The 13461-nt window shown below is 37.4% G+C and overlaps 1 protein-coding gene across 8 annotated transcripts in view; it reads left to right on the top strand.

The window, feature by feature from the left end:
- Window positions 1-8515, top strand: part of KIF21A (kinesin family member 21A) — a 150930-nt gene extending 142415 nt beyond the window's left edge. For all 8 annotated transcript variants that reach the window (XM_042946256.1, XM_042946254.1, XM_042946253.1 and 5 more), the window contains 3 exons: window positions 575-745; window positions 2049-2248; window positions 7290-8515. In XM_042946256.1, coding sequence (XP_042802190.1) covers window positions 575-745; window positions 2049-2248; window positions 7290-7383 — 465 coding nt within the window. In that variant the 3' untranslated portion in view covers window positions 7384-8515. The remainder of the gene's footprint in view (window positions 1-574; window positions 746-2048; window positions 2249-7289) is intronic.
- Window positions 8516-13461: the final 4946 nt, after the last annotated feature.

Genomic DNA, 13461 nt, shown 5'->3' with positions numbered 1-13461 from the left:
CTTCTAAAAAGAAGAGAAGGGTAAGAGAATGTTTGAAAATAAAAGGAAACTTTTGAAATGGAGGGAAGAGTCCAGAAAGTTTATTTTTGATCATGCGACCCTTTTCAGGAAATCATAAGGTCAATAGCTAAGAGAGATGATGACAACTGCGTGGAGTAGAAGGTTTAGAATAGCAACTTTGAGGGGAATTTTGAGATGGCCACCAGGATTGCAGAGCTACATTATAGTGCCTAAATAACAGTCATATCATTTTTCTGACTTGCAACTGGATTGATATGTAGTATTTTTGTTATTGAACATATAGTTTGTTCACCATACATGAAAAAATTGGTTGCCTTTCTAAAAAGCCTATAGACATATAAGCATGTGACATATAAGCAAAAGTAGCATGAATATAGGGCCTGGGTTCTTCCTGAATCATTTATACAAGGTTAATTTAGTTGATTAGTAAAATATTGTAACAAAACAAGTCATATCTGGTTAATATACATGTGTATGTGTTTCTATGTATGAACGCATATAGGTGCTTATTTATAAGTTAAATAGGATGCCCCCCTTTTCTCTCCTTTTTTAGATGTTTGACGTAACTGAAGGGGCTCTGGGAACTGTGAGTCCCACCCACAATTTTGAGCCCCCTCATTATGATGGCATTGAAGCGCTAACCATACAAGGGGATAATCTATTTAGTGGATCCAGAGATAATGGAATCAAGAAATGGGACTTAGCTCAAAAAGACCTTCTACAGGTAATGTAAAACCTTTCATGGGATGAAGTGGGTACTTCAAAGCCACCAGTAGTCTATATAAGACCTTGAAGAGCCTCTCAAAGAGTGTTTCATCTTCAGCTACCAGGGTTACAAATTATGAGAAGGGCAACATTCAATATTGAATAATACCTTCTAGATAAGAGTAGTTGAAAACAAAACGAACAAGTAGCATGAATGTCAATAGAACAAACTTGACAACAGATGAACATATTGCTTTCAAAAGCTTTCTTTAGAAAATTTTTTTTGATGTTTATTTATTTTTGAGAGACAGAGACACAGACAGAGCGTGAGTTGGGGAAGGGCAGAGAGAGAGGGAGACACACAATCTGAAGCAGGCTCCAGGCTCTAAGCTATCAGCACAGAGACCGACATGGGGCTTGAACTCATGGGCTGTGAGATCATGACTTGAGCCGAAGTCGGATGCTTAAACTACTGAGCCACCCAGGAGCTCCTCAAAAGCTTTTATAGATATACGTTCATGGTTGTGACTTTTATATTATTCATATAAATATATTTATACCTAAATGTAGTCATATAATTTGAGTATATAAGTATTGTTTACTCATTATGAAATATATGTGAGCTCTACTTTAGTTTTCTACAAAAAGCCTTAGGCTTCCATGTTCTCTACTAAAGGTTGAAGGCAGTGATTTTATGAGGTGGTCCTTATTATCTACATACCAGGTAGTTTTCAAACTTGTTGAATTAAATACATTTTGGAGAAAGGTGAGATACTTAACTCCCATGAAGAGAATGTGATGCGAAAAATTCTGTGTACTTTCTGGGTCTTTGAGATTCTTCAAGACTTTTAATATTGTAAGTTTTAATATTGATAACACTGATAATAATTGAGGCAAATTGGAAAGCAAATTGCAAATTTATTTCTTTAAATCATTAAGAATGATTGCATAGAAAATGATTTGTGGGGCACCTGGGTGGCTCAGTCAGTTAAGCGTCCGACTCTGGCTCAGGTCATGATCTCATGGTTCGTGGGTTCAAGCCCCACGTCGGGCTCTGTGCTGACAGCTCAGAGCCTGGAGCCTGCTTCAGATTCTGTGTCTCCCTCTTTTTCTGCCCCTCCCCGACTTGTGTTTTCTCTCTCTGTCAAAAATAAATAAAAATTAAAAAAAAAAAAAAAAAAAGAAAATTTCTTTATGGCTTCCAGGCCATTGAGTGGTCTAAATATTGTTTTGTCAACAGAAATGTTCGAAACTTACTTTGGTGTGAAACTGTCATTTTGGAAGGCTCCTCTTCAGCGGCTTATTTCTCTTTCTTTCTCCAGCAAGTTCCAAATGCACATAAGGATTGGGTCTGTGCCCTAGGAGTGGTGCCAGGGCACCCAGTTTTGCTCAGTGGCTGCAGAGGGGGCATTTTGAAGCTTTGGAACATGGATACTTTTGTGCCAGTCGGAGAAATGAAGGGTCATGATAGTCCTATCAATGCCATATGTGTTAATTCCACCCACATTTTTACTGCAGCCGAGTAAGTTTTTCCTATGTGATTTTTTTCTATATTGGCTGTTTGTGTTCAGATTTAATAAATATTGTTAAGTTGTAAATAACTGGAAACATAGAACACATGAAACCCTTTTATTACAGTCATTGTAATGTCTATTTAAGATCTCTTATTCATATTTTCTGATTTGCACCTTGGTCACTGCATTTAATCCCAAGATTACATGAGAATAGTGTTACTTCTGTATTAGCACTCAGCTTAACTAGGAAGTCTGATGCTAGATGTTCTCCTGGTGATTTTAATTAAAAAAATCATTCATAGGTGACTAATTCCAGAAAGTCAACAAATTTGCTATTCTTCTCATTTAGAACAAATCATTTAAAAAATCTCTGTTCCCCTTCTGCCTCTGTTTATAGTACAGTTGACTCTTGAACAATGTGGGCTTAGGGACCCTGACCCCTGCAGAGTTGAAAATCCAGGTATAACTCTGAATTCCCCCAAATTAAATTAAGAATAGCTTACTGTTGACTGGAAACCTTACCGATAATATAGTCAGTTAACACATATTTTATATTTTATATGTATTAAATACTGTATTCTTACAATAAAGGAAGCTAGAGAAAAGAAAATGTTATTAAGAAAATCGTAAGCAAGAGAAAATACATTTATAGTACTGTGCTGTTTATTAAAAAATCCACATGTAAGTGGACCCTCATAGTTCAAATCTGTGTTGTTCAAGGCTCAGCTGTATAAGTACATAGTAATACTATCTGGTTCCTCCCTCTTAGGAAGGCTGGATTCATTTGCTTATTTTTTCATTCATGATGAATCTCCAAAGTTGGGCACTGTTCCAGACTCTTGGGAAGACCTGTGAACAAAACAGATCCAAACCCCCAGTTTCATTCTAAGGGGAAAAAAAGACAAGAAATAAGTAAAATATATTATACGGTGACAGGTGCCTAGGAAGAAAAATAAAGCAGGGTACAGGGAAGAGAGTATCGTGGGGAGGGAGTTACACAATAGGGTGGTGGGTGAAGGCCTCACTGAGTAAGTGACATTTAAGAAGATGCTTGAAGGAAGTGGAGAGTTGTTGTGACCATAAAAATGACATAATATGTATATAAGTAATTTGGAAAGGAAAATATATATACCCTAACGTGAGGCATTGGTTTCATTCAAATAAAATATAATGTCTCATGAATATCTATCTTGAAAATCTCCTTTTGGTCATTTTTGCACATTTTAATTTAATCAGAACACCTTGATTCATCTATCTTAAATGTATGATTACCTTGATTTTATTTTGAAACCTCTGCTCTATTTCTATGGCATCTCTTCTTATTTGTGCTATTTTCATCAAATCCCTCTTTTCATTTAGATTTACTTTCTCATATCTCCAAAGTACTTCAAAGTTCATTTATTTTGTGTTTTTCTAAGGTGCTTACCTTTGGTGCTTCATTGATGTTATTCCCAAGATATATTACTTTCTCAAGACTCACCACTTTTGTTTATTCTCTTGGAAGCTTTCTGTGTCCTTGGTAATTTATGGAAAATAACTGAATACTTCCCAAAGTTGTGGGACACATAATACAAGACTATAAAAGTATTATATATCACTGAGGTCTGGTGGGTGAAGTATGATGTTACTGTAACACCTCTCTTCCACAATATAGTATTATTTTTGAAGAACTGAACTTTTTCTCAGTATGTCTATGGTGCACCAGATGCAAATGTATTTACTATGTAACTTAAAAATCAGGAAAATAGCCAATAAAGTCAGAAAGGCTATTTTCAAATTAGTTCCACTTATTTGTTAATTAGCACACACTTGTATAGTGCTTAGTATTTACCAGGCATTGTTCTAAGTTCTTTCCAGGCATTAATTCATGTATCTTCATAAGAACTCTAGAAGGTAAATATTATTATAATCTTGATTTTACAGGTGGGAAAACTGAGGCATTTTATAACTTAGTCCTTATATAATAATTCCATCATATCTGATATTTCTAGATTTGTTGCTTTTTATTTATTTATGTATTTATTTGTAAATCTGGATCTGTAGTATTGATTAATTTTTCTTATGATTATGGGGCTCATTTTACCTGTGTCTTTTTTGTCAAGTAATAGTTTACTGGATGTTGAACATTATATTGTATTTTAAGATCTGGATTTTGTTGTATTCTTCTAAAGAGCGTTGGACTTCGTCAGGAAGTTAAGTTTCTTGTGGTTCAGCTTCATCTTTTTGAGACCGATTTTTAATTCTTGGATTTCTACTGAATACCATAAGTGTTTGATGATATCTCCTTACTGATCAGAAAGTGAACAGCTCATAGCCCTCTGTGGGCTCTGGGAATTGTTCAATTTATAGCTCACTAGTAGATGTTTGTTATTGTTGTTGTTGTTGTTTTGTTTGTTTGTTTCTTTTTGTTTTTTGGGTTTTTGCTTGGCCTTATAATCTTACTCTACTCATGGTGTAGCTTAGTATTCAGAGACATTAGTGGCCCTTATATAGATTTATGGAGTTTTTTTTCCCACAGCTCCATAGTTCTTTCTGCATAGCTCTCTCCTCTTCTCTCCTCGATCCTGAAAATTCCAACTACTCCACATCCCCCAGGTTTTTATTTCTATCTCTTCAACTTAGTGCTTCTGTAGTTTTCTGCTTGAGTTCTTACTCCCTGGGAAGTGTTTCCAAAGCAACAGCCAGGGCTGTCATGAAGCTCACCCCTCTCCCTTTTCTCAGGGACAACAGCCCTGTACTCCCTCATGGTCCAGTATCTGAAAATAGTTGTTCCATATATTTTGTCAGATTTTTACTTTGTTTGCAGCAGGAGAGCTAACCTGCTTCAAATTACTTGGTTATGACTAGTAGTGGAAATTTGATAATTTCAGACTTAGTATGTCCTAAACTGAAATCCCAACCTTCCCAGGAAACCTGCTCATCCTTTGGCATCTCTGTCTTCTCTGTTGATCAGGCTAGATAGAAACTTTCATTCCTTCCTTTCATACTCCATAGCCAGTCCTTGAGCAAATCCTGTTGGTATTCTACCTTTAAATTATATTTGGAATCTGACCACTTCTCACCATATCTTCTAACTCACTGATTTTAATTGCCATCAGCTCTTGGATTACTACAAGAACTGATTATTACTAGTAGCTCCTAAACAAGGTACCTTGTTCATATGTAGTCTACTCTTAACACAGAAGCCAGAATAATCCTTTTAAAACACAGATTAGATCATATTCCTTCTCTGTTCAAAACCTTGCATTGGTCCCCTATTTCACCTAGAGTAGAAGCCATACTTGATGTGACCTTGTGGGCATCTGTTATTTCTCTCACCTTTCCTTTTAGCACTTGCTCTTTCTAGACTTGCTCCTTGTTTTGTAGTCCCCAGTAACCTCTTTACTGGTCCTTGAACACATCACCTCATTTCAGCCATAGTACAGAATGCTCCCTTTGCCCAGAATGCTTTGCCTTCAGAGATCCTGACTCTCTTCCAATGTCCTTCTTTCTCACTAAAAGTAACCTTGCCATTGTATTTAAAATTGAAACCCTTCTATCACCTAGAACCCAATTCCCTTTACCATGCAGTCTTTTCTTTTTTTATAACATGGATTACTTTCTAATAAACTTCATAATTTAATTATTATGATTTACTGTCTGTCTTCTCTTGTTAGAATGTGTAAGCTACAACAGAAGAGGGTTTTGTTATTTATCTGTTTGTTTGTTTTTAAGAATTGTCCCAAGCACCTAGAATATTGCCTGGAACATAGCAAGTTCTCAATAAGTATTTGTTGAGTGGATGGCTGAATAAATGAATGGGTAGATGAGTAGGTGGATGAAGGAACATATCCCCTTGCTGTTACCAATATACATATGCTGTGTGGGTTGGTGAGAAGACTATTATTTTCCCCCAGTTTTATTGAGATATAATTGAAATACAGCATTGTATAAGTTTAAGGTATATAGCATAGTAATTTGACTTACATATATTGTAAAATGATTATCACAATAAATTTAGTTAACATCTATCATCTTATATAGATTCAAAAAAAGAAAAAGAAAGTTTCTTTTTTGCTTGTTAATAAGAACTCTTAGGGAGAACAGAGATTATTGATTAAAAACTAGAAAGCCTGGATCCGAGGCTCACCTCTGCCCTTTACTATGTTACATTGGATAGGTAACTAAACTCTCTTCATCCTTGAAATGGACTGCATAATCTCTGAAATGCCTTTTAACTATGAAATTCTATGGAAACTCTTTCTTTTAGCTTTGAGTTTATTAGATAATTGGAGAAAACTAACACTCCCTTAAAGCTATGAGAAATACAGTAAGAAATATGATTGTTTAATGACTATTCCCCAGTACCCACATGGTGGGTGAACAAAAACAAGTTTTCTCAGAAACACTTTGAATCTTCCATGTTCCATGATAGTGGAGTATTAGTCCACTTCTCAGTAGCCTCTTGTTTTTTCCATGGGCTTACGCTGATTTCATGTGAACATAATTCTGACTCTTGCCAGATTCACCAATTCCTGGAATCCCTGCTCCAATCTCCTCCCTTCCCAGAAGCCTTACTGTAACCTTACTCTGGGCTGTTGTGCCTGAAGATCTCTGACCAATGTTGTATCGCATATTGTTGTTTGAAATAACGAGTGCAGATCCAGTGTAGTGATTAGGAGGTGGGGCCCTGGAACCAAACTGCCTAGATCGAAATCTTGGTTCTGTCATGTACTTTGTAATTTTGAGCCAATTACTTAACCTCTCTGGACCTAAATTTGCTCATCAATATAAATGGGATAATAGCATTATCTATCTCTATGGTAGTTAAAGAGAATTGAATGTATTTATATATAAAGGGCACATACTAACAATGCCTGCCATATAGTAAGCCCTTGATAATATGAATTATTTTTTATATTATTATGTGTATCTGTTTGATATACTTATGTATATTTTTACTTACATATATTAAAGTCCTCTTCAGAAAATGTTTTCACAGTAATTCTAAAAGCTATTTCTTTATCTTCCTGCCTCTTTTCACGTGTTCATTTTTAATTTGTTCCATAGTGATCGAACTGTGAGAATTTGGAAGGCTCGCAATTTGCAAGATGGTCAGATCTCTGACATAGGAGATCTGGGGGAAGATATTGCCAGTAATTAAACATGAGTGAAGATAGTCATAAACTGAATACTGTGATAATACTCTGTACGTTCATTATGGAAAAGTTGCCTAATAGGCGAAAATTTATGAATCGGATTAACTGGAAAATATATCTGAATCCAACTGCTGAATATAAATGGTATTCTAATAAAATTGTGTACTAGCCTGTGTGCTTAATTTTAATATCTCCCAAACATATATATCCTATAATCGGTATACTGCTTGATTCACACTTTATTGTGGCTGGATTTTTGTGCCTAGCTATTAAAAAACACCTTAAAATTATTTGAATTGTAAGATGACTGCTTTTGTGACAGAAAACCCCCAGAATACAATGCAACCCATTGGTAATTCATCATATAGTCTGTTCAGATGATTTACATATTTAAACATACTGGGAATGTTAGTCAAATTGTGGTCCGTCTGTCTGGTATTTATATCAGTCTATAGAGGGTTCCCAAATTTCGAAGCTCTTTTAATATAATGGAAAAAAATAAGATAGGAGAATATGATTGATGATTTTGCATAAGGTGGAATTGACCGTCCTCTACTAATAGAAAATGTTAAACAGTTTGTGTTAAATGTTGATGTTTACTTGTATTGACCAAAGTTTTACAGCTGTGCTATATTCTGTGCTCAGGACTAAAATGCTGTTAAATTGTTTTATTAGTGCTGTGCATACATTCTGCGATGGAAGACAATTTTGATGTCCTAACAGAAATATATTTTGATCTATTTTCCTATGGAGTTGTTTCTATTATCACCTTTTAATTTCATTTTTATTTAATAGTCTTTCCTTCCCCTTTTATCTAATTTTTTTATATGCTGCTAAATATATTTTAAATACACTGTGTTTGCAAACCTTGGTAGTTATGAGAGCTCTATCATTTGCGGTGGGAAAAGGTATGTAAATAAGTAGATTGTAAAGAATGTCTTACCTTGTAACTGTATGAATTTTTAAATGCTGTAGATTGGATTTTGCAAAAGGATGTATAATTTATCGGTCTGCTCAGAATATTAATTTGTAAATTCTGCAAGTTTAATTTTTATGTAGATGGTATAACATTTGAAAATATTGTCTTGTGATTTTTTTTTTCCCTTTGAGTATATTTGCTTGTAAATGAAAGCTTAGCTACGGCTTCAATAAACATGTTGCTCTGAATTGTTTTTATTCTCTTGTTCTTTTTCTAATTATGAAAATTGTTAGTATTTGTAAAACTTTGTTTTATCTGTGTGTGATATAAGGAAAGGCATTTTTTTTGTTATCCACTTCATATGCAATCCAGTTTTTGCTCATTAGACATGATATATTCTTGAATAGTTTGAATCATAACCTACTCTTGATGAACCAAAGGAACTCACTATTGAAAGAATTAAATCAGGAATGCCTGGGTGGCTCAGTGGCTTGAGTGTTCTACTTCAGCTCAGGTCATGATCTCACCGTTTATGGGTTTAAGCCCAGCATTCCGCTCTCTGCTGTCAGCACAAAGCCTGCTTCAGACCTTCTGTTCCCCAGTATCTCTGTCCCTCCTCCACTCTCTCTCTCTCAAAACAAATAAACTTAAAAAAAAAAGTAAATAGTTGAATCAAACTATGTAATTTAGGCATGTGAACATAGATGGTAAAACAAAAATTATTCCCACAAATATTAGGACAATAGTGACTTTGGTTATCTGGAGAAGAAATAGGGTGGTCACTGGCAGGTATTGTAGGAGGTGAGTTGGGAATGTAGAGGGGGGTGTGGAGGTGTTTTTGGGGTCCTAGAAATGTTCTACTTCTCAATCTGGGTCCTAAGTTAAACTGTACATGTATTTCTCTTATTTTATGTATGTGTGCTATACTTCACAATGAAGTATATATTTCTTTTGTTTTAAAGAAGGGATTTTCCTGTAAAGAGGAAGTCAGCTACTTTGAAATTTTGCCTCCTTTCCTGGAGGAAAATACTATGATAAGACCTGAGAGACATTTTTAGGACTATTTTGAATTTCAATACCCTTAGAGTATTTTTTTTTTTCATAGGACTATTGCTCAACCATTCATTTGACAATTTATTCAATAAATGTTTATTGAGAATGCCCTGGGCCAGGTACTAGGGACAAAAAAATAGCAAGACTGAGTTGATGCTTGCCCTCTGAGTGGAGAGAGAGAATAAATGTAGCACTTACATAACAGCTTGGTAAGTGCTCTGACTGGAAAGATCTGGGTGTCTTCACGCCTACTAGAGCCCTGACTGCAAGGCCAATTAGAGGTCTGTCATAAGGTCCGAGCACCGTGTGTGTTTGTGCGCAACACGAAGTCCGGTGTCTGTTTTACCTTTTAAAATGCTTAAGGCTCAAAAGTAAAACATAAAAAAATAAATAAATAAAACGCTGAAGGCTCAGCTAGAGTTGATCTGATTTAAATAGTTCAAATGAATATGTAAAAGAGGCAGTTCTCTTAAAAGACTTTCATTTTAAATTATGTTGGGGGAAGTCATCTAGAGGACATGACCTCTGATTGACCCAAGAGCTAGATCCGGGCAATCAGAGACTCCTCAGCCGCCTCCCCAGTCCTTGCAATGTTATGTTTTGCCCACGTTACCACAGCCGGAGCTGTTTCTGTGTTTCAAGGACATAGCCTTGAGAGAGTTACGTGTTGTTGAGACTCTCTGCGTGATACTGGAGACTGAACCCAGGTAAGGCTTCTACGTAAACTTAAGATTCGGGCAGGCAGGTGTGGCGATCTACCCGTCTTGCGGCCGCCAGAGACGAGCCTTGTAAGTAAATCCCCTTGTTTGTTAAACCTGCTACCTACCAGTTTGGAGGGGCCGCTGCGTTCTTCGGTCTCTCCTTGTACTGGGGCTAGTTTCCCAACTGGGAAAAAAAAATACCGTTAATCTCTAAAGATCTCATCCAGAAAGGTTAGCAATAACTCTTTTTTAAAATATTTATGTATTTTTGAAAGAGAGAGAGCACGAGCGGGGAAGGGGCAGAGAGAGAGGAGACATAGGACCCAAAGCAGGCCCCAGGATGTGAGCCGGATGTGGGGCTTGAAGCCAGGAACTGTGAGATCTTGACCTGAGCGGAAGTCTGCCGCTTAACTGACTGAGCCACCCAGACACCCGTTATCGCTAATTTTTAATACAGTTAAAATAGCAATTCTAAAATTTAAAAGTGGATTACTCTTATGTATGAAATATACGCCATGTCCCTCAAGAATAGTGTCTTTTTTTAGAAGCTAACGTTTATTCTTTCAAATCCAAATCTTTTTTAGCTAAAGAATAATGACACTGTTTTGCATATTACTTATCTCCACATTTATTTATTTCCCAGCTGATATGGAATCTTTTATAAAAATTTAAATTAAAATTATCAACATGTAACAATTTTTCTGTACTGCCGTTTGTAATTTTTCCTAAGCATTGACTGCGCCTTACTTCAAAATCAGTTCACATTCTCTTTTTAACCTCAGAATTGGTTGTGTTATTGCTGTGTTGGGGATTTGATTTGCCAGTTACTGTGCAGATACTGATGGTTGGGAATTTGTATTTGCAAATCATGGATATAAAATGTACAGATTGCTCTGTGTGAGCATCATGGTACAAAATAAGAGTTATCTATCCTATTTTATAACCATAATGAGATGCTCAGCCAATTTTAAAATGTCAAACTGCCATTAATCTCCCTCTTTTTAAATGAGGTTAATAACTGTAATAACCAACGTTTATTGAACATTTACTTTCCCCTTTGGATGACCCTGAAATGGGGGTAATCTAAGATGTCAGTGAGAGTCAGAAGCATCTGATTTCAGAGATATTTAATTGTGAAAAAGTGTGCATCCTGGAATTTGTGAAGGACAGTATTGTGAGAGAATTTGCCAGACAGACAAAAATAGTCACAAATGTACAGTACATTATATATGGGAGATAATATGACTCCTTTTTATATGTTTTTGTGTACGTTGGACCTGAGAAAAGCAAAGAACACATTTGTCAGACTTTCTTTCAGCTTGGGTTGCACATTTAACGTGGCTCTCCCACCAAGCATATGAACCAGACCCAAGGTGGAGTAAGAAGGAATCAGGGCCTCTGCAGTATAGTCGTAGAAACCCGCGTTTCCCCAGTGGCAGCAGTGACAGGGCCCCAGCATCTGGCACTAGCTGTGGGTGTTGGGAGGCAGGACACAGGGCACTGCTCCAGCCGAGGTGGTTCCTGGAATCTGTAGTTGGGGCAGTGGATCCCTTGTTCAGTTCCTTGTCTTCTTGATTGTAGCAGAGGTAGAAAGTGAATGGGCTAGTTCTTGGTGGGGGGTAATCTGGCACCTACTCACAATTTTGTAAGCACCCACCTCCCTCTTCCTGCTTTCTGCTTAAACTAGCTACAATGGTTTCTGTATTTGATACTGAATTCTAAAAGATACACTATCTCTTTTTCTTTGTGATCTGTGTTTTAAGGTATTTCTTCCATTTTTTTCTGGATGCTAATCATTAACCTACATAATTGTTTTTATTTTCATTTTTATTTATTTTTATTTTATGTAATAGTTTTTGGCTGGCTAGAGGTTTTAGGTGTTAATGGAATCTCCTTAAGGGCTATTGTTATTGTTTGTGAAACTCATGGTCTTCTCTAGTCTGGTAATTCTATTTTGCTAGGAGCCCCCATGAATTATTCCGCATTGTCTTCTTTCCTCCAGTTGTTTGGTCCCCCTTAGGTGTGGTGTGCTGTTCCTTTGTTTTGCCCACTCAGGGTTCTGTTGACCCTTGGTGATCGGGACAGGCTAGTGGTGAGGACAGCACTCTGCTCTGGTAAACCTGCAATTGACAGCAAATCATCTGTCCTCTCTCGGTGCCCTGGGAAACCCCTGCTCTACCCATCTCTCGGTGTTAGCCTTCCTTCCCTGCTGTCTGTAGCTCCCCAACATTTGCCTGGCCTGGAAGATTTAGCATGCCTCCCAAGGCTACAGGCATTCAGAGGTGTCGCTCTCGGGGGAATCCACAGTTTTCCTAACGTCTTCAACAACCCAATCAGACAGAGTGGCTCTTCAGGCTTTCAGAGCTGCCTGGTGTTTTACCGGAGAACCAAAGCGGGGAGTATCAGAGAGACAGTTTCATGCATCCTCATCTATTTTAACCATTTAACACCATCACTGAAAAATATCCAACAAATAAAAATAAGCTGATGGGAAGCCTGATTTCAGTAAGGACTGGATTCACCTGCATGAATCAGGAACCTGACTAGTGTTTATTATCCTCAGATTAGACTATTAGACTGTTCTTGTATGTAGTAGTCTCTGCTGAAGGCAGGCAAGTAGGAGTGCCTTCACCAGCCTCGGGGAAGAGAGTAAGTGGCTGAGGATATTATAATTTTCAGCTACTTTGGCCATTAACTGAAGGATCCTGAAATACCTACCTTCTTATTTGATGAGTGCCTCATCCCACTGTGTTCCCACCTTCTTTTCCTTAGGCCTTCTGCTCTGACTTCCTCCAATGCCTTTGCTTGCCTGTGTGTTTGTGTGTGTGTGTGTGTGTGTGTGTGTGTGTGTGTGTGTGTGCGTGCGAGAGAGAGAGAGAGAGAGAGAGAGAGAGAGGCTGTTAGTTGTTGATAGGAATCCCCACAGAGAAAAAATGCTCCATGAGAATTACCCTGATACGTGGTGTGGTTGAGATGGAAGATCTTAACCTTTTGAAACTACTCAGTACCAGCTGAGGAAATCAGGAGGACTCTGGGTAGTATCTGTGGCACAGACTTCTAATTTCTCCCACTACCACTCTCCTGCTTACTTTTAGTAATAAAAACCTGACGATTTCAGCTTAACACGTGACTGCCCAGCCAGAGGTTGCATTTCCCGCCTGATCTTGTGGTTATCCATGGCCATATGCTATGTTTCTGGCATGTGATTTAAGGGGAAGTGATGTACTGGTCTTACTTTTTTAAAAACTAGAGTGGTTGGCCTTCAGTTTGTCCTTCCCCTTTCCACTGACCAGGATGTGGAAGGGGTGACGATGAACCAACCTTGACCGTGCAGATGAAGACAACATCCTGGGTGAGTGATGGTAGAACAGCATGACTGAATGAACCTGTGTCCTTGATGGCCTTGTGGA

The sequence above is a fragment of the Panthera leo genome, chromosome B4 (genome assembly GCF_018350215.1).
Source record: "Panthera leo isolate Ple1 chromosome B4, P.leo_Ple1_pat1.1, whole genome shotgun sequence".
Classification (NCBI taxonomy): domain Eukaryota; kingdom Metazoa; phylum Chordata; class Mammalia; order Carnivora; family Felidae; genus Panthera; species Panthera leo.
Note: the sequence above shows the minus strand (reverse complement) of the source record. Positions and strands in the feature narration are given on the sequence as shown.